This window comes from Dipodomys spectabilis, unplaced genomic scaffold (genome assembly GCF_019054845.1).
Source record: "Dipodomys spectabilis isolate Male_0828 unplaced genomic scaffold, ASM1905484v1 ptg000652l, whole genome shotgun sequence".
NCBI classification, from domain to species: domain Eukaryota; kingdom Metazoa; phylum Chordata; class Mammalia; order Rodentia; family Heteromyidae; genus Dipodomys; species Dipodomys spectabilis.
Window position 1 is genome coordinate 56,756 of NW_024871329.1, and position 20,246 is coordinate 77,001.

General features: G+C 67.2%; 1 protein-coding gene across 1 annotated transcript in view; it reads left to right on the top strand.

Annotated features, from left to right (window-relative positions):
- The first annotated feature begins 9,233 nt into the window (after window positions 1–9,233).
- The window catches only part of Trpm2 (transient receptor potential cation channel subfamily M member 2), a 53,853-nt gene continuing 42,840 nt past the window's right edge, over window positions 9,234–20,246 (top strand). The window contains exons 1-4 of the mRNA XM_042671693.1: window positions 9,234–9,316; window positions 9,867–10,079; window positions 12,423–12,511; window positions 17,636–17,804. Coding sequence (XP_042527627.1) covers window positions 9,915–10,079; window positions 12,423–12,511; window positions 17,636–17,804 — 423 coding nt within the window. The 5' untranslated portion in view covers window positions 9,234–9,316; window positions 9,867–9,914. The remainder of the gene's footprint in view (window positions 9,317–9,866; window positions 10,080–12,422; window positions 12,512–17,635; window positions 17,805–20,246) is intronic.

Here is a 20,246-nt window from a genome sequence, read left to right on the forward strand (position 1 = left end):
AGTCTCTCTGCATGATAAGCTTGACTATCTCACTGGAACATCTCTTGAGGCTATTTACAGAATCTGGTCTTTGCATCCTGCCCCAAACAAAGACCAGGTAGCTGCTATTGACCACCTTTTCACATTGCCCTAAGCAAGCATCCTGCAGCTGCTAGCCCAATGAAAAAGCTTCCTTATTCTAAGCATATAAATACCCCTGTGTGAAAAATAAAATTTGGCAGCTTGATCAGAATCCTTGTCTTGCTGTCCTTCTTCGTGTCTCTTGTCCCTTCATTCCTTCTCGCTTAGGTTCACTGCCCTGGTTGAAGTCCTGCGGGTCGGGACACTCCCCGTGTGCCCTGCTCCTCCCTGTGTGTGCTGCTCCCCGTGTGCTGCTCCCCGTGTGTGCTGCTCCCCGTGTGCTGCTCCCCGTGTGTGCTGCTCCCCGTGTGCTGCTCCCCGTGTGCTGCTCCCCGTGTGCTGCTCCCCGTGTGCCCTGCTCCCCCCTGTGTGCGCTGCTCCCCGTGTGCTGCTCCCCGTGTGCTGCTCCCCGTGTGCTGCTCCCCGTGTGCTGCTCCCCGTGTGCCCTGCTCCCCGTGTGCTGCTCCCCGTGTGCTGCTCCCCGTGTGCTGCTCCCCGTGTGCTGCTCCCCGTGCACCCTGCTCCCCGTGCGCGCTGCTCCCCGTGCACCCTGCTCCCCGTGTGCTGCTCCCCGTGTGTCCTGCTCCCCGTGTGCTGCTCCCCGTGTGTCCTGCTCCCCGTGTGCTGCTCCCCGTGCACCCTGCTCCCCGTGTGCTGCTCCCCGTGTGTGCTGCTCCCCGTGCGCGCTGCTCCCCGTGTGCTGCTCCCCGTGCACCCTGCTCCCCGTGTGCCCTGCTCCCCGTGTGCGCTGCTCCCCGTGTGCGCTGCTCCCCGTGCGCGCTGCTCCCCGTGCACCCTGATCCCCGTGCGCGCTGCTCCCCGTGCGCGCTGCTCCCCGTGTGCGCTGCTCCCCGTGCGCGCTGCTCCCCGTGTGCGCTGCTCCCCGTGTGCGCTGCTCCCCGTGTGCGCTGCTCCCCGTGTGCGCTGCTCCCCGTGTGTCCTGCTCCCCGTGTGCTGCTCCCCGTGTGCGCTGCTCCCCGTGTGCTGCTCCCCGTGTGTCCTGCTCCCCGTGTGCTGCTCCCCGTGTGCGCTGCTCCCCGTGTGCGCTGCTCCCCGTGTGCGCTGCTCCCTGTGCGCTGCTCCCCGTGTGCGCTGCTCCCCGTGTGCTGCTCCCCGTGTGCTGCTCCCCGTGCGCGCTGCTCCCCGTGTGCCCTGCTCCCCGTGTGCTGCTCCCCGTGTGCCCTGCTCCCCGTGTGCTGCTCCCCGTGTGCCCTGCTCCCCGTGCGCGCTGCTCCCCGTGCGCGCTGCTCCCCGTGCGCGCTGCTCCCCGTGCACCCTGATCCCCGTGCGCGCTGCTCCCCGTGTGCGCTGCTCCCCGTGCGCGCTGCTCCCCGTGTGCGCTGCTCCCCGTGTGCTGCTCCCCGTGTGCGCTGCTCCCCGTGCGCTGCTCCCCGTGTGCTGCTCCCCGTGTGTGCTGCTCCCCGTGTGTTCTGCTCCCCGTGCACGCTGCTCCCCGTGTGCTGCTCCCCGTGTGCCCTGCTCCCCGTGTCTCCTGCTCCCCGTGCACGCTGCTCCCCGTGTGCTGCTCCCCGTGTGCTGCTCCCCGTGTGCTGCTCCCCGTGTGCTGCTCCCCGTGTGCTGCTCCCCGTGTGCTGCTCCCCGTGTGCCCTGCTCCCCGTGTGTGCTGCTCCCCGTGCGCCCTGCTCCCCGTGTGCTGCTCCCCGTGTGCTGCTCCCCGTGTGCGCTGCTCCCCGTGCGCCCTGCTCCCCGTGTGCGCTGCTCCCCGTGTGCTGCTCCCCGTGTGCTGCTCCCCGTGCGCCCTGCTCCCCGTGTCCTGCTCCCCGTGCACCCTGCTCCCTGTGTGCTGCTCCCCGTGCGCCCTGCTCCCCGTGTCCTGCTCCCCGTGCACCCTGCTCCCCGTGTGCGCTGCTCCCCGTGTGCTGCTCCCCGTGTGCTGCTCCCCGTGTCTCCTGCTCCCCGTGTGCTGCTCCCCGTGTGCTGCTCCCCGTGTGCTGCTCCCCGTGCGCCCTGCTCCCCGTGTCCTGCTCCCCGTGCACCCTGCTCCCCGTGTGCGCTGCTCCCCGTGTGCTGCTCCCCGTGTGCTGCTCCCCGTGTGCTGCTCCCCGTGTGTGCTGCTCCCCGTGTGCTGCTCCCCGTGTGTCCTGCTCCCCGTGTGCCCTGCTCCCCGTGTGTGCTGCTCCCCGTGTGCGCTGCTCCCCGTGTGCTGCTCCCCGTGCGCTGCTCCCCGTGCGCTGCTCCCCGTGTGCTGCTCCCCGTGTGTCCTGCTCCCCGTGTCCTGCTCCCCGTGTGCTGCTCCCCGTGTGCTGCTCCCCGTGTGCTGCTCCCCGTGTGCTGCTCCCCGTGTGCCCTGCTCCCCGTGTGCCCTGCTCCCCGTGTGCTGCTCCCCGTGTGCTGCTCCCCGTGTGCTGCTCCCCGTGCGCGCTGCTCCCCGTGTGCTGCTCCCCGTGTGTCCTGCTCCCCGTGTGCTGCTCCCCGTGTGCCCTGCTCCCCGTGTGCTGCTCCCCGTGTGCCCTGCTCCCCGTGTGCTGCTCCCCGTGTGCTGCTCCCCGTGTGCCCTGCTCCCCGTGTGTGCTGCTCCCCGTGTGTGCTGCTCCCCGTGCGCGCTGCTCCCCGTGTGCGCTGCTCCCCGTGCGCGCTGCTCCCCGTGTGCGCTGCTCCCCGTGCACGCTGCTCCCTGATGTTCCGCTGGGTGCCCACCATGGCCTCATGAGGTTTTCCAGGGACGCCCCACATCTCCGACTCTCCTGTGTTTCTTCTTGCAAGATTGGCTGTGGCTGTGTCAAGCCAGGTCTTGTTCTTTCAAGTCTTATTTCATAGTGTTCTTAAGGAGCCTGAAACAGGCTAAATCACCCAACCTGGCGTCAGCCAAAATTAAAACACAGCCTCCCCAAGGAGTCCAGGGTGGAGCTTCACCGCTGCCTGCCAGGGAGCCTCGGCTCTGCGACCTCCTTCCTCCGCCCCTCCCCTCTGCTGCCTCCTGCGCCAGGCCCAGCCTGGTTCCTCAAGGCCGGGTTTGGGGGCTGATTCCATGTGGTTCCCACACGGCACCTGCGCTCCGCTGCCAGCGGGGCTGGTCACGGGCCTGCCCCCGGGACCAGGAGAGACCAGGAAGACCCCACGTGCGCCCCGTCCCGAAGGGGACTCGGATGGCGCTTGGCCCAGGGTGCCAGCTGCCGTGGGGACAGTCCGCACCTGCCAGGCTGCGGCCTTCTGAGCCCCCGCTCAGATGTACATGTAAAGTGAGGAGTGGTCATTGCACATCTCCCCATCCCAGGTGGTCCCCCCGGGGGAGCAGAAGTGCAGGTCTGCCTCCGGGGCCCATCCCCCCCTCCCCTCCGTTCCTTTCAAGTGGGGAGTGTACTCCTCCACTCTTGCCTGAGGGCACCTCACCTCCGCTAGCCAGGTCTGTGCCCTGGGGTCCCTGGTACTCAGAGACGGGGAGAGCCGGCCTGTGGCGTGGACGGGCCTGGTGGGGTTAGTGACGGCCACACCTGCAAGTGAGACGTGGAGGGAGGGATCCGGGTGACATTAGAGCCGGCCGACATGCGTGTGGCACCTGTCACCTCTACTAACAGTTGGATGTCAAGAGCAGTCCCTTTGGAGATACTTCTGGAATGCGGATGGCCTGCTCCCCGGCCGAGGGAGCACTGGGCAGCCTCTGGGTCGCAGCGGACTCCTCTGGCCTGGCCTGTTGGTGAATCAAGGTCATTGGCACAGCCGTCCACATGTGCACCTGTGACGGCCTTCCTCGGGGACCGTCTGCTTCTAGACGAGACCCCGTGCTGCGCCCCCCCCGTGGCCTCAGGACGCAGGTTCTGCACGTCGAGACCCTGACCCCCCCCCCCGTGGCCTCAGGACGCAGGTTCTGCACGTTGAGACCCCGCGCCCCCCCCCCCGCCCCCCGTGGCCTCAGGACGCAGGTTCTGCACGTTGAGACCCCGCGCCCCCCCCCCGCCCCCCGTGGCCTCAGGACGCAGGTTCTGCACGTCGAGACCCCGCGCCCCCCCCTGGCCTCAGGACGCAGGTTCTGCACGTCGAGACCCTGCTCCCCCCCCGCTGTGGCCTCAGGACGCAGGTTCTGCACGTGGAGACCCTGCCCCCCCCGTGGCCTCAGGACGCAGGTTCTGCACGTCGAGACCCTGACCCCCCGTGGCCTCAGGACGCAGGTTCTGCACGTCGAGACCCTGACCCCCCCGTGGCCTCAGGACGCAGGTTCTGCACGTCGAGACCCTGACCCCCCCCCTGGCCTCAGGACGCAGGTTCTGCACGTCGAGACCCTGACCCCCCCCCTGGCCTCAGGACGCAGGTTCTGCACGTCGAGACCCTGACCCCCCGTGGCCTCAGGACGCAGGTTCTGCACGTCGAGACCCTGACCCCCCCCCGTGGCCTCAGGACGCAGGTTCTGCACGTCGAGACCCTGCCGCCCCCCCCCCCAGTGGCCTCAGGACGCAGGTTCTGCACGTCGAGACCCTGACCCCCCCATGGCCTCAGGACGCAGGTTCTGCACGTTGAGACCCTGACCCCCCCCCCGCTGTGGCCTCAGGACGCAGGTTCTGCACATTGAGACCCTGCCCCCCCCGTGGCCTCAGGACGCAGGTTCTGCACGTCGAGACCCTGACCCCCCGTGGCCTCAGGACGCAGGTTCTGCATGTCGAGACCCTGACCCCCCCCTGGCCTCAGGACGCAGGTTCTGCACGTCGAGACCCTGCCCCCCCCCCCCCGTGGCCTCAGGACGCAGGTTCTGCACATTGAGACCCTGCCGCCCCCCATGGCCTCAGGATGCAGGTTCTGCACGTCGAGACCCTGACCCCCCGTGGCCTCAGGACACAGGTTCTGCACATTGAGACCCCGTGCCCTCCCCCTGCCCCCCCCCCGTGGCCTCAGGACGCAGGTTCTGCACATTGAGACCCTGCCCCCCCCGTGGCCTCAGGACGCAGGTTCTGCACGTCGAGACCCTGCCCCCCCCCCCGTGGCCTCAGGACGCAGGTTCTGCACATTGAGACCCTGCCGCCCCCCATGGCCTCAGGATGCAGGTTCTGCACATCGAGACCCGCGTGAGGGCAGGCGGCAGTCAGACCGCGTCTCCCTCCCCAGCTGTGGTGTGCTGTCTGCGGCGCTGGCTTCACAGCACGATGTCCACACTGTGGACACTGCCCGTGCCCAACCTGTCCTCCATCTGAACTCGGGGTGCTGTCGGGACCGGCACAGGCTGCGTCTAGTGTGTGGTCAGTGCCCCCTCCCGTTTCATGGATTTTATTACCCACTTTGGTAGTTGGCATGGTGATCGTGCCAGTGGCTCTTCTGTAGCGAAGAGGGCATTTAGGGTGACACAGCACGGGGCTCCATCGGAGATGCTCAGCTCATTAGCCACTTCCCCTAACGATGTTCCCACGGAGCCCTGGGGTGCCAGGAAGCAGAAGCCCACTGTCCACCGCACAGCTCCATCTTAGGAAATATTAACTGCCGGCAGTGTGTCTGTTGGTGGTGAAGCTGTTTGGGGAAGCACATGGGAGTGGGCTCAGTGGACGGCGTGGGTCTCCTCCACCCGGCAGACGGGCCAAGCAGCCTCGCCTGAGGGGGGCAGGTTGGTCGGCAGGGTGGAGGTCTGCAAGGCCCTGCGCATGCAGCCCAGAAGGGCAGAGCATCTGCATGGACAGCCCCACAGCCCTGGAGGAGGGGCTCCAGTCACATGGGTTCTGTTTTGCTTGTTTGTATTTGTGTTGGTCGTGGGGCCTGAACTCTGGGCCTGGGCACTGCCCCTCAGCTCTTCAGCTCAAGCCTAGCACTCTACCACTTGAGCCACAGCACCACTTTTGGTTTTCTGGTGGTTTATTGGAGATAAGAATCTCACGGAGGGCTGGGAATGTGGCTCAGCGGTAGAGTGCTCACCTTGCATGCATGAAACCCTGGGTTCGATTCCTCAGTGCCACATACACAGAAAAGGCCAGAAGTGAGTGGCCCTGTGGCTCAAGTGGTAGAGTGTTAGCCTGGAGCCAATGAAGCTCAGGGACAGTGCCCAGGCCTGAGTTCAAGCCCTAGGACTGGCAAAAAAAAAAAAAAAAATCTCACGGAGTTTCCTTCCCGGGCTGGCTTTGAACCGTGATCCTTAGATCTCAGCCTCCTGAGTAGCTAGGATGACAGGCGTGGGCCACCAACATCCAGCTCTGCACTGGTTCTCTCTCTCTCTCCCCCCCCTCTTCCTCCCTCTCCCTCCCTCCCTCCCTCTCTGTGTCAGTTGTGGGGCCTGAACTCTGGGCCTCGGCGCTGTCCCTCAGCTCTTCAGCTCAGAGCTAGTGCTCTACCACTTGAGCCACAGCGCCACTTCCAGTTTTTTCTGCTTATGTGGTGCTGAGGAATCGAACCCGGGGCCTCATGCATGCAAGGCAAGCGCTCTACCACTGAGCCACCTTCCCAGCCCCTCTCCACTGCTTCTTAATGAAGTACTTAGCGAAAGTGACAGTGAGCAGCCCCCGGGAAGCAGGGGCTGACTTGTGAGGCCGGGCTGGGCACCTCTCAGCGGTGGGCACCTCTCAGCGGCGGGCACCTCTCAGCGGTGGGTACCTGACGTGCCAGCTGCGGAAGGGCTTCCAGAGGAGTCTAGGTAGGTGTGGGCAGGTGCACCAAGGCAGGGGCTGAGGGGCTGTCGGGCAGTCTGTGGGCGGGACCAAGGCCACAGGAGCCTCTTGGCCTCCTTGGACACTGGGCCAGCTGTGGATGGGGAAGGAGAGGGCCAAGGGGGTTGGTGGGAGGTCAGGAGGAGGCTGGTGGTCTGGCTGCTTCAGGACGCATCGTTCCAGGAGTCAGAATGAAGCCTGCCATCCCCGGAATCAGCAGAGATGCCGCAGTGTGTGTGTGTGTGGGGGGGGGGGGGGTGCTCTGGTGCTGCTGAGTCTGTGGCTTTGATCTCTGCTCGTGCCGCCCCTCCAAGTCCAGCCTGGCCCTTGCGGCTGGCCCTGGCCTTGGGCAGCTGCAGAGGTGCTGAGCACTGGGTCCCCTCCCCCGTCACGCGCTCCCCTCCCCTCCCCTCCCCTCCCGGCGTCTTCCCGGTGGTTCAGGGCTTGAAAGGCAGCTGCTGCGGGAATGGAGATGGAGGGAATGGAGGCATCTGGACGCATTTGCCGGGGAGGGGTTAGGCTCCTGGCTGTGGGCTGGGGGGGGGGGGGCGGGGGCGGGCCCTCTCCAACTACCGACCTGGTTGGTGACGCAGCGCTGCGGGGCCTTGCTGCGGGGCCTTGCAGCACTGTGGGGCCGTGTGGGCCCGGCTGGGAGGGCTGCCCATGCCTGGCTGGGCTGGGAGGTGCGGGACGCCCCGCGGGGCCAGGGCTGTGGTGACAGTGACGGGCATCTGAGCAGGTGTGCATGGGGTCCAGCTGGGCTGCAGAAAGGGAGTGCCGGGTGCAGGGTGGGGGGTGGTGGAGAGGCGCTTGTGGGGCAGAGGGGCATGGAGAGGCTTGTGAGTTGGGGTACCCAGTGCACACAGGCGGGGGATGAGGCTTTGGCTGACCGTGAGGTCTGGGGCGGGGAGGCCGGTTGCGGTGTCCGGTGCTTGCAGGAACCGGGAGGGGGTGGGGGAGGGTCTGAGGACCGGCATGGGGGTGAAGCACCAGTCCCGCCAGCCCTGCTGTCTGCTCTGTCTGGCCTGGGGGCTGGGCCTGTGGGGCTCTAGCACAAGCCTCACAGGAGCCCACGGGGCGCCCGGCTCATCTCCCAGGGCTGCCCGTGCCCTGGAGGGAGGCTGGGGAGCAGCCGGCCTGGCCCCGTCCCCACACACAGACCTGCTCTTCCGTGCCCTGTGACTTGGGGCTGGCGGGCGGGGTCTTGAGCTGAGATCCCGTGTGCGCCGGGCGGCCGGGCCTGTCCTGTGTGGTGTCCGTGTCTCAGAGAGGCCAGGGCGCTCTGGGCTTCCAGAGGGGTGTGGCAGTGCCTGGAGGGAGCTGATTTGGAGCTTGGTGCACTGGCCGGCCCTGCCTGCGTCTCCAGTTCTGTGGTCAGCCCCCGCTGTGTGTTTAGCCGGCCGTTCCTCCGTGTCTGGCGTCCGGCCCCCTGCTGCTGGCCTCTGAGTGTGCAGTGCACACCTGTGCCGGAGGCAGAGCTTTGGCTGGGTGTGGAGAGGGTGGCTCAGTGGGCAGAGGTCAGGAGATGGCTGGCGGGGGTCGGGGAGCAGTTCACGGGGCTGTGGTCAGCCTTGGGTTTTCCCATTGCTCAGGGAAGGGGAAGGAAGGGCTGAGCCAGCGTCTCGGCTGACACTCGCGGTGTGGCTCCTGTCAGTCTGTCCTACAGTCTGGGGGCAGAGGTGATGCAGGGGTGGACGGCGTCCCGGGTTCCGCTCAGCCGGGCTGCAGATTTGCAGGCGAGCCAGGCCACTGCTATAGTGGCAATGGGCTGAGAAGCCAGGGTGTGAATGCAAGTGCGTTAGCATCCTTGGGATGGCCCCGCCTCCTGCCCTGGTCCTGGGCATCCTGAGACGGCCCCGCCTCCCGCCCTGGTCCTGGGCATCCTGAGGACGGGCCCGCCTCCTGCCCTGTTCCTGGGCATCCTGAGGACGGGCCCCGCCTCCCGCCCTGGTCCTGGGCATCCTGAGGACGGGCCCGCCTCCTGCCCTGTTCCTGGGCATCCTGAGGACGGGCCCCGCCTCCCGCCCTGGTCCTGAGGACGGCTGTCCTGGGGGACCCCCTCTTGTCATCCGGGCACGCTCCTTGCTGTCTGCCCCCGTCAAGAGCCTGCAGGCTGGCAGGGGCCACGCAGTGGCCCTGAGAAGCCGCATTGGGGCAGGGTGGATGCCCTGCCCTCCGGACTGTGCGGGAGGCTGTCTGACCTCTGGCCCTCGAGGGGCTGGGGCCGGTGGTGATGAGCGAGGGGCCCAAGCTCACCCCAGGACCCCACCATGAGCTGTGGGCTCCCGAGAGGGGCTCAGCCAATGTTGCTGAGGGGCTGGGCGGAGGGCAGCTTGGGCCTGTCTCGTCAGGGGGCAGCGAGGAGGGAGGCGGGGCCGGCCGGCCGGGCCCCTTCGCACAGTTGGTGAGGACGGCAGTGGGGGGTGGGGGTGGGGGAACCCTGCAGACCAGGAACTTCCACGGGACCCTCGTGACTTCTCCTTTGCAAAGAGAGGAACTCACCAGCCGCATTCTGCGCTTTCAGCCCGGCCATGAGAACCGGGAGAGACGAGGGGTCCAGCCTGCGGGCTTGTTTCCCAGAGTGCGGGGGGCCGTGCCGGGGAGTGTGGGTGCTCGGGACTGTGAGTGTGTGAGCATGTGTGTGTGTGTGCTGGGGAGAGTGGGTGCTCGGGACTGTGAGTGTATGAGCGTGTGTGTGTGTGTGCCAGGGAGAGTGGGTGCTCGGGACTGTGTGTGTGTGTGTGCGTGCGTGTGGGGAACGGGAGTGTGTGTGTGTGTGTGCCGGGGAGAGTGGGTGCTCGGGACTGTGAGCGTGTGTGTGTGTGTGCCGGGGAGTGTGGATGCCTGGGACTGTGTGTGCGTGTGGGGGACGGGAGTGTGTGTGTCTGCCGGGGAGAGTGGGTGCTCGGGACTGTGTGTGTGTGTGTGTGTGTGTGTGTGTGTGTGTGTGCCGGGGAGAGTGGGTGCTCGGGACTGTGAGTGTGTGTGTGTGTGTACCAGAGAGTGTGGGTGCTTGGGACTGTGAGTGTGTGCGTGCAGGGGACGGAAGTGTGTGTGTGTGTGTGTGTTGCCGGGGAATGTGGGTGCTCGGGACTCTGTGTGTGTGTCCAGAACTTCCGTCTCCTCTTCCCCTTTCTGCTCTGAGTGCCCCCTCCCCATGGTGTTTTCCAGAACACCAGACAGAGGAACAGCTGAAGCCGTGGAGGAGGGAGGGTCAGGATGGAGCCCGTGGCCCCGAGGAAAGCTGGCTCCGAGCAGGAGGAGGGCTTTGGGGTGCACCCCAGGAGGGCTGCAGACCTGGGCATGGTCCCCAACCTCCGTCGAAGCAACAGCAGCCTTTGCAGGAACAGACGGCTGCCCGGTGTGTTCAGCAGCGCCGAGAAGGTAAGCGTCTGCGAGACAGTCAGTGGTGAGAGGCCATGGCTCCCCACGGGCGGGCAGCCAGGCTCCCTGGGCGGAGGGTCCCCACCTCCACGGAGGGCCCACACCTCCACGCAGGGCCCACACCTCCACGCAGGGGCGGCCAGGCTCCCTGGGCGGAGGGTCCCCACCTCCACGGAGGGCCCACACCTCCACGCAGGGCCCACACCTCCACGCAGGGGCGGCCAGGCTCCCCGGGCAGAGGGTCCCCACCTCCACGGAGGGCCCACACCTCCACGCAGGGGCGGCCAGGCTCCCCGGGCAGAGGGTCCCCACCTCCACGGAGGGCCCACACCTCCACAGAGGGCCCACACCTCCACGGAGGGCCCACACCTCCACGGAGGGCCCACACCTCCACGGAGGGCCCACACCTCCACGCAGGGGCGGCCAGGCTCCCTGGGCAGAGGGTCCACACCTCCACGGAGGGCCCACACCTCCACGCAGGGGCGGCCAGGCTCCCCGGGCAGAGGGTCCCCACCTCCACGGAGGGCCCACACCTCCACGGAGGGCCCACACCTCCACGCAGGGGCGGCCAGGCTCCCTGGGCAGAGGGTCCACACCTCCACGGAGGGCCCACACCTCCACAGAGGGCCCACACCTCCACGGAGGGTCCACACCTCCACGGAGGGCCCACACCTCCACGCAGGGGCAGCCAGGCTCCCCGGGCAGAGGGTCCCCACCTCCACGGAGGGCCCACACCTCCACGGAGGGCCCACACCTCCACGCAGGGGCAGCCAGGCTCCCTGGGCAGAGGGTCCACACCTCCACGGAGGGTCCACACCTCCACAGAGGGCCCACACCTCCATGGAGGGCCCACACCTCCACGGAGGGCCCACACCTCCACGCAGGGGCAGCCAGGCTCCCCGGGTGGAGGGTCTGCCCATCACAAGGGCACCAGCCCAGAAATGTGCTTTGGGAGAGGACAGCTGGGGGACAAGTGGCTGCAGGGCACCCTTGCCGGTGTACCCAGGTGGCACCTGCGGGTGGGGCCCCTGGAAGGAGCATGGAGGCCCGTGCCGGCTAAGGGAAGGCGTGCACGCGCGCACACACACACACGTGTGCGCACACACACACATACACCCCCCACACATACACACCCCCACACGCACACACATACACATACCCCCGACACGCACACACACACACACCCCCCACACGCACGCACACACGCACACACACACGCACATGTGTGCACACACACCCCCCACGCACACACACATACACACACATGCACACACACACGCACACACAGCCCCCACACGCACACACACGCATACACATACACACGTGTGCGCACACACACGCACACACATATACCCCCACGCACCCCCCCACACGCACACACACATACACCCCCCACGCACACACACATACACACACGCACACACATACACCCCCCCACGCACACACATACACCCCCCCACGCACACACACACACACACGCACACACATACACCCCCACGCACACACACATACACACGCACACGCACACGCACACACACACACACACACACACACTGCACAGCGATGGACAGGTGGAGGCCCGGCCTCAGCCCTGGCCACCCTAGCAACTGGCATGAAGACACCTGAGTGTGCCCTGCCAGCTTCCCCCCTGCACGTGCACCCCCGCACCCCTGCACGTGTCGCCCTGCACCCCTGCACCCCCGCACGTGTCGCCCTGCACCCCTGCACCCCTGCACCCCTGCACGTGTACCCCCGCACCCCCGCACATGTCGCCCTGCACCCCTGCACCCCTGCACGTGCCCCTGCACCCCTGCACCCCTGCACCCCTGCAGTGCCCCCTGCACCCCTGCACCCCTGCACGTGCCTCCTGCACCCCTGCACCCCTGCACGTGCCCCCTGCACTCCTGCCCATGCCCCCTGCACCCCTGCACCCCTGCACTCCTGCCCATGCCCCCTGCACCCCTGCACGTGCCCCCTGCACCCCTGCACCCCTGCACGTGTCCCCCTGCACGTGCCCCCCCTGCACCCCTGCACGTGGCTCTCATGGGGGTACTGTGGCTGATCAACTGTGAGGGGCCAAGTACTTTCCAAGTGGACCCTTAGTCGGAAGGCCTGGTCTCCATGGCAGAGATCCTGCCTAGCAAATGCAGGGCTCTGGGTTCAAACCCTGGTGGTGTTTCCCACCAAGACGAGGGCCTAGAGGAGCTGAGTTCACAGACCTCCCCACTCCCAGCCTCCTGGGCAGCTGCTGGGGGCCTGGCCGTGTCCAGGGCGGCCTGTGTGCTCTTCGGGGTGGGTGGCTTTGCCAGCCTTGGGATCTCAAGGCACCTCCTTTACCCCCAGCAGGAAAACCTGACTTCATGGATCCCCGAGAACATCAAGAAGAAAGAATGCGTGTACTTTGTGGAGAGTTCCAAACTGTCGGATGCTGGGTATGCCGTGTGTTTCGTGTTGAAGGCCTCTGGCCTTTCCTTGCAGTCCTGGGAGGGGATGAATGAGCCTCAGGCCCTCGCTGTGCGGCCCGGAGGCCTCTGGGGTGGTGGGCAGTGCCCCTCCTGCATGCTGATGGACTCTGGGGTGGTGGGCAGTGCCCCTCCTGCATGCCGATGGACTCTGGGTGGTGGGCAGTGCCCCTCCTGCATGCCGATGGACTCTGGGCGCGGGGTGTGGCCGGGTCCAGGTCCCCGGAGGCCTGTGGGGCGGTGGGCAGTGCCCCTCCTGCATGCCGATGGACTCTGGGCGGTGGGCAGTGCCCCTCCTGCATGCCGATGGACTCTGGGCGGTGGGCAGTGCCCTTCCTGCATGCTAATGGACTCTGGGGTAGTGGGCAGTGCTCCTCCTGCATGCTGATGGACTCTGGGGTAGTGGGCAGTGCCCCTCCTGCATGCCGATGGACTCTGGGCGCGGGGTGTGGCCGGGTCCGGGTCCCCGGAGGCCTGTGGGACGGTGGGCAATGCCCCTCCTGCATGCCGATGGACTCCGGGCGCGGGGTTTGGCCGGGTCCCCGTGCGGCTGCCGTGTGTGGTGCTCTGCTCAGCGCACACCCAGCCCTGGGGTCCATGCTTCAGCTCCATGTCCTGTCAGGGGCTCCAGTCACTTCCTGCTCTGGGTCTGGCTGGAGAACACCCTGGAGATACAAGACAATCAATCTGAGACCATGGCTCAAAGAGAAGAGGGAAGGAGAGAGGGAGAGGGGGAAGAGAAGGAGAGAGAGCAAGGGGTAGAGGGGGCCAGAGGAGGGAAGAAAGAGGGGGAAGGAGAGGGGTAGGAGCGGAGCAGGGAGGGAGGGAGAGTGTGGAGACCAGGCAGGCACCCGCAGAATCGCGCAGGCAGATCTGGGCTGCCTTGCACCCCTGCGATGTTGGTCCTCCTTCCAAGGATGGAGGAATGGACAAAGCTCTCCAGCTCTCCTGCCGGTGAGTGGCGGAGAGAGCTCAGTTTGTTCTCCTAGCTGATCTGGGTCAGGTCTCATCGACTTCCAGATTGTTCTTTGTCTCATCTGTACCAGGTCTTCTTGGTCCTCTGTTACTAATAATAATAGGAATCTAAAAATATGGAGACTCCTGACCCAACCAGGTACAGAGAGTACAAGAGCTGCTCTCTTCTATCTCCTGGAGCCCCGCAGGGCGGCCGCGAGGCAGGGAGAGTGGGGCGGCCCCGAGGCAGGGAGAGCGGGGAGAGTGGGGAGGGAGAGCGGGGAGAGTGGGGGAGGGAGAGCGGGGAGAGTGGGGGAGGGAGAGCGGGGAGAGTGGGGAGGGAGAGCGGGGAGAGTGGGGAGGGAGAGTGGGGAGAGTGGGGAGGGAGAGCGGGGAGAGTGGGGAGGGAGAGCGGGGAGAGTGGGGGAGGGAGAGCGGGGAGAGTGGGGAGGGAGAGCGGGGAGAGTGGGGGAGGGAGAGCGGGGAGAGTGGGGGAGGGAGAGCGGGGAGAGTGGGGAGAGTGGGGGAGGGAGAGCGGGGAGAGTGGGGAGGGAGAGCGGGGAGAGTGGGGGAGGGAGAGCGGGGAGAGTGGGGGAGGGAGAGCGGGGAGAGTGGGGAGGGAGAGCGGGGAGAGTGGGGAGGGAGAGCGGGGAGAGTGGGCAGGGAGAGCGGGGAGAGTGGGGAGGGAGAGCGGGGAGAGTGGGCAGGGAGAGCGGGGAGAGTGGGGAGGGAGAGCGGGGAGAGTGGGGCAGGGAGAGCGGGGAGAGTGGGCAGGGAGAGCGGGGAGAGTGGGGGAGGGAGAGCGGGGAGAGTGGGGGAGGGAGAGCGGGGAGAGTGGGGAGGGAGAGCGGGGAGAGTGGGGAGGGAGAGCGGGGAGAGTGGGGCAGGGAGAGCGGGGAGAGTGGGGAGGGAGAGCGGGGAGAGTGGGGCAGGGAGAGCGGGGAGAGTGGGCAGGGAGAGCGGGGAGAGTGGGGGAGGGAGAGCGGGGAGAGTGGGCAGGGAGAGCGGGGAGAGTGGGGGAGGGAGAGCGGGGAGAGTGGGGGAGGGAGAGCGGGGAGAGTGGGGAGGGAGAGCGGGGAGAGTGGGGAGGGAGAGCGGGGAGAGTGGGGCAGGGAGAGCGGGGAGAGTGGGCAGGGAGAGCGGGGAGAGTGGGGGAGGGAGAGCGGGGAGAGTGGGCAGGGAGAGCGGGGAGAGTGGGGGAGGGAGAGCGGGGAGAGTGGGGGAGGGAGAGCGGGGAGAGTGGGGAGGGAGAGCGGGGAGAGTGGGGAGGGAGAGCGGGGAGAGTGGGGCAGGGAGAGCGGGGAGAGTGGGCAGGGAGAGCGGGGAGAGTGGGGGAGGGAGAGCGGGGAGAGTGGGCAGGGAGAGCGGGGAGAGTGGGGGAGGGAGAGCGGGGAGAGTGGGGGAGGGAGAGCGGGGAGAGTGGGGAGGGAGAGCGGGGAGAGTGGGGAGGGAGAGCGGGGAGAGTGGGGCAGGGAGAGCGGGGAGAGTGGGGGAGGGAGAGCGGGGAGAGTGGGGGAGGGAGAGCGGGGAGAGTGGGCAGGGAGAGCGGGGAGAGTGGGGGAGGGAGAGCGGGGAGAGTGGGGAGGGAGAGTGGGGAGAGTGGGGGAGGGAGAGCGGGGAGAGTGGGGCAGGGAGAGCGGGGAGAGTGGGCAGGGAGAGCGGGGAGAGTGGGGGGAGGGAGAGCGGGGAGAGTGGGGGAGGGAGAGCGGGGAGAGTGGGCAGGGAGAGCGGGGAGAGTAGGGGAGGGAGAGCGGGGAGAGTGGGGGAGGGAGAGCGGGGAGAGTGGGCAGGGAGAGCGGGGAGAGTGGGGGAGGGAGAGCGGGGAGAGTGGGGGAGGGAGAGCGGGGGAGAGTGGGGAGGGAGAGCGGGGAGAGTGGGGGAGGGAGAGCGGGGAGAGTGGGGCAGGGAGAGCGGGGAGAGTGGGCAGGGAGAGCGGGGAGAGTGGGGGAGGGAGAGCGGGGAGAGTGGGGGAGGGAGAGCGGGGAGAGTGGGGAGGGAGAGCGGGGAGAGTGGGGAGGGAGAGCGGGGAGAGTGGGGCAGGGAGAGCGGGGAGAGTGGGCAGGGAGAGCGGGGAGAGTGGGGGAGGGAGAGCGGGGAGAGTGGGGGAGGGAGAGCGGGGAGAGTGGGCAGGGAGAGCGGGGAGAGTGGGGGAGGGAGAGCGGGGAGAGTGGGCAGGGAGAGCGGGGAGAGTGGGGAGGGAGAGCGGGGGAGAGTGGGGAGGGAGAGCGGGGAGAGTGGGGGAGGGAGAGCGGGGAGAGTGGGGAGGGAGAGCGGGGAGAGTGGGGGAGGGAGAGCGGGGAGAGTGGGGGAGGGAGAGCGGGGAGAGTGGGGGAGGGGAGAGCGGGGAGAGTGGGGGAGGGAGAGCGGGGAGAGTGGGGAGGGAGAGCGGGGAGAGTGGGGGAGGGAGAGCGGGGAGAGTGGGGAGGGAGAGCGGGGAGAGTGGGGCGGGGAGAGCGGGGAGAGTGGGGAGGGAGAGCGGGGAGAGTGGGGCGGGGAGAGCGGGGAGAGTGGGGGAGGGAGAGCGGGGCGGCCGCGAGGCAGGGAGAGTGGGGGGCAAGAGAAGCTGTCCGGGGCGCAGAGGATGTGCGGACCCAGGCCCACATCTGCCCTACCCCCGGGGGCCGGGGGGCTGGGGGCTGTGCCCAGCTCTTTATTTGGAAATATTGCTAGACTCAAAGGACGTTCTGACTGTACAAGAACAAGTCCGCTGTCCTGTGGGTAGATCTTGTCGATGGCTGCCCTGGTGCCTACAGTGTAATGTCAAAGGTGGAAGTTCACGGGGATGAGACCGAGAGGTCTTCCTTTTAGAGAAGTGCAAGTTCAGGCTTGGTGTGCTGTGGTGTGTTGGCGTGTGTATCTGTGTGCATGTGTGTGACCGTCTTATTTTCACATGTAGAGAAGTGCAAGTTCAGGCTTGGTGTGCTGTGCTGTGTTGGCGCGTGTACACGTGTGTACATGTGTGTGCATGTGTGCATGTGTATGCACACGTGTGTGCATGTGTGTGACCGTCTTATTTTCACATGTAGAGAAGTGCAAGCTCAGGCTTGGTGTGCTGTGGTGTGTGGGCATGTGTACACGTGTGTTCATGTGCATACACGAGTGTGCATGTGTGCATACACATGTGTGCATGTATGTGACTGTCTTATTTTCACATGTAGAGAAGTGCAAGTTCAGGCTTGGTGTGCTGTGGTGTGTGGGCGTGTGTGTACACGTGCGTGCACATGTGTGTGCATGCTTGTGTACACACGTGTGCACGTGTGTGTGACTGTCTTGTTTTCACATGTGGGACACACAGCTGTGCTCCTGACTGAGCTCCCCGGTTTCCCCCTCTAATCCCTCCATCCTCACACGTCAGCCTCTCAAGTAGCGTGAGCCGTCGGAACCCTGCCGAGCGTATTTTCTTTCGTAGCTTTTTAAAGTGGCTGCTCTCAGTGTTAACGCTATAATCATACATAATGTACTCTACTGGTATTGACATTTTGCAAGTTTGAATGAAGTGTAGAAGACACGTTCCCTCCTTTTGCTTACCATCTCTCACTCAGCCACTTAAAACGTGCACTGAGAACCATGTTACACAGTGTTCCGCCATCAGCATGGTTTAAAAAACTCAAGGGATGGAGGCATGGCCCAGTAGTAGAGCGCCTGCCAAGAAAGCCAGCCAAGGAAGGGTAAGGCCCTGACTTCACACACAGGCGCTGGCAAGAACAATAGCGTTGTGCTTGCGCGTGGTCTTCTTCCACCTGCGCCCGCCTCCCGTCTGAAGCTCCGGAACATCCTCTTTGGTTTGGAGAACTCCCTTTAGCCTCTCCTCTGGCTGTCCCCACTGGCGACAAGTTGCCATAGCCCCGGGACGTGGGCTAGGAAGCCCTGTGTCTGAAGGAAGGTGCCAGATTTCTTTTCCAGCTTTAGCTTTGACAGTGTGGCTGTGAGGTGCTTGGTTGGGGTTTTCGGATCTGGATTTGTAGCTTGGATTTTCAGAGATCCAATGTGGCATGGGACACCTGGGCATTATCCCCTGCTCTTCCCTTTTCCTTCTGAGACTGATGTTGTGACCGTATGATCTTTTGGGACAGGCCTTCCAGGCCCAGAGGCTCTATACTTATTTACTTGGTCTATTCTCGCCCCGTGCCGTCCTCCTAGGAGGGTGGTGTGTGCGTGTGGCTACCCGCGGGAGCGGCACCTGGAGGAGGCCACCAGGCCCCACGCCTTCCAGGGCAAGGAGTGGGACCCCAAGAAGCACGTCCAGGAGATGCCCACGGACGCCTTCGGGGACATCGTCTTCACGGGCCTGGGCCAGAAGGCGGGGAAGGTCAGTCCTTTGCCCTGCCCTCTGCCGTGGCTGGTGCTGGCCCGTGGTGGCACGCGGTGGCGGATTTCCGAGCTGGGGGGAGAGGTGGGCAGCAGTCGGGTACACCGAGGGCCTGTGCTCAGGGAGGGGGTGGGCTGGCTGAGGGGTGGCCAGCATCGGGATGCAGGGACACTGCCTAGCCACCGCCCTGCCCCCGCCCAGCACAGGAGCCCAGGGTCTTCCAGAGAAGCCTCGCATCTCGTCGGGGACTTCATTTAGTCTGGGTGGATGTCGGAGTGGGCAGAGGGTCCAGGACCGGGGCTAACCTGGGGGAGGGGAGAGTGGGGGTGTGGGGAGGCAGAGAAGGGGTAGGGGACATGGGGGGACCCACAAGGAGGGCAGGGAGCCGGGGCTGTGGGTGGCTGCTGTGGGGACAGGCCTGAGCAGACTCCGGTGGCTGAGCCGAGCCCCGAGACCTGCACAGGGGCTCAGGGTGCAGACTGTGGGGAGACCTGGGCCAGCTGGGGGGAGGGCCGAGGGGGCAGCCAGGGGGGAGGGCCGAGGGGGCAGCCAGGAGGGAGGGTAGAGAGGGCAGCCAGGGAGGGAGGGCAGAGGGAGCAGCCCAGGGAGGGAGGGCAGAGGGGGCAGCCAGGAGGGAGGGCAGAGGGGGCAGCTGGGGGGAGGGCAGAGGGGGCAGCCAGGAGGGAGGGCAGAGGGGGCAGCTGGGGGGAGGGCAGAGGGGGCAGCCAGGAGGGAGGGCAGAGGGAGCAGCCCAGGGAGGGAGGGCAGAGGGGGCAGCCAGGAGGGAGGGCAGAGGGGGCAGCCAGGAGGGAGGGCAGAGGGGGCAGCCCAGGGAGGGAGGGCAGAGGGAGCAGCCCAGGGAGGGAGGGCAGAGGGGGCAGCCAGGAGGGAGGGCAGAGGGGGCAGCTGGGGGGAGGGCAGAGGGGGCAGCCAGGAGGGAGGGCAGAGGGGGCAGCCAGGAGGGAGGGCAGAGGGGGCAGCTGGGGGGAGGGCAGAGGGGGCAGCCAGGAGGGAGGGCCGAGGGGGCAGCCAGGAGGGGGGGGCAGAGGGGGCAGCCGGGGGGGAGGGCCGAGGGGGCAGCCGGGAGGGAGGGCAGAGGGGGCAGCCAGGAGGGAGGGCAGAGGGGGCAGCCAGGAGGGAGGGCAGAGGGGGCAGCCCAGGGAGGGAGGGCAGAGGGGGCAGCCAGGAGGGAGGACAGAGGGGGCAGCCAGGAGGGAGGGCAGAGGGGGCAGCCCAGGGAGGGAGGGCAGAGGGGGCAGCCAGGAGGGGGGGGCTGAGGGGGCAGCCGGGGGGGGAGGGCAGAGAGGGCAGCCAGGAGGGAGGGCAGAGGGGGCAGCCAGGAGGGGGGGGGCAGAGGGGGCAGCCAGGAGGGAGGGCAGAGGGGGCAGCCAGGGAGGGAGGGCAGAGGGAGCAGCCAGGAGGGAGGGCAGAGGGGGCAGCCAGGAGGGAGGGCAGAGGGGGCAGCCAGGAGGGAGGGAGGGCAGAGGGGGCAGCCAGGAGGGAGGGAGGGCAGAGGGGGCAGCCGGGGGGGAGGGCAGAGGGGGCAGCCGGGAGGGAGGGCAGAGGGGGCAGCCACGAGGGAGGGAGGTCAGAGGGGGCAGCCAGGAGGGAGGCCAGAGGGGGCAGCCAGGAGGGAGGGCAGAGGGAGCAGCCAGGAGGGAGGGAGGGCAGAGGGGGCAGCCGGGGGGGAGGGCAGAGGGGGCAGCCAGGAGGGAGGGCAGAGAGGGCAGCCAGGAGGGAGGGCAGAGGGGGCAGCCAGGAGGGAGGCCAGAGGGGGCAGCCAGGAGGGAGGGCAGAGGGAGCAGCCAGGAGGGAGGGAGGGCAGAGGGGGCAGCCGGGGGGGAGGGCAGAGGGGGCAGCCAGGAGGGAGGGCAGAGGGAGCAGCCAGGAGGGAGGGCAGAGGGGGCAGCCAGGAGGGAGGGCAGAGGGAGCAGCCAGGAGGGAGGGAGGGCAGAGGGGGCAGCCGGGGGGGAGGGCAGAGGGGGCAGCCAGGAGGGAGGGCAGAGAGGGCAGCCAGGAGGGAGGGCAGAGGGGGCAGCCAGGAGGGAGGCCAGAGGGGGCAGCCAGGAGGGAGGGCAGAGGGAGCAGCCAGGAGGGAGGGAGGGCAGAGGGGGCAGCCGGGGGGGAGGGCAGAGGGGGCAGCCAGGAGGGAGGGCAGAGGGAGCAGCCAGGAGGGAGGGAGGGCAGAGGGGGCAGCCAGGGAGGAGGGCAGAGGGGGCAGCCCCGGGGGGAGGGCAGAGGGGGCAGCCCGGGGGGGAGGGCAGAGGGGGCAGTCGGGAGGGAGGGCTGGAAAGCAGGAGGAGAGCAGGCAGACTAGAGAAAGCGGTAGCTGGTGAACCAGGGGGGGCAGTGTAGGGTCTGGGGTCCGGATGGAGAGCCAGCCGGGGCTGTAGGGTGTCTGAGGGGAGAGGAGAGGAGCTGGGGCAGCCGGTCTCGTGGGAA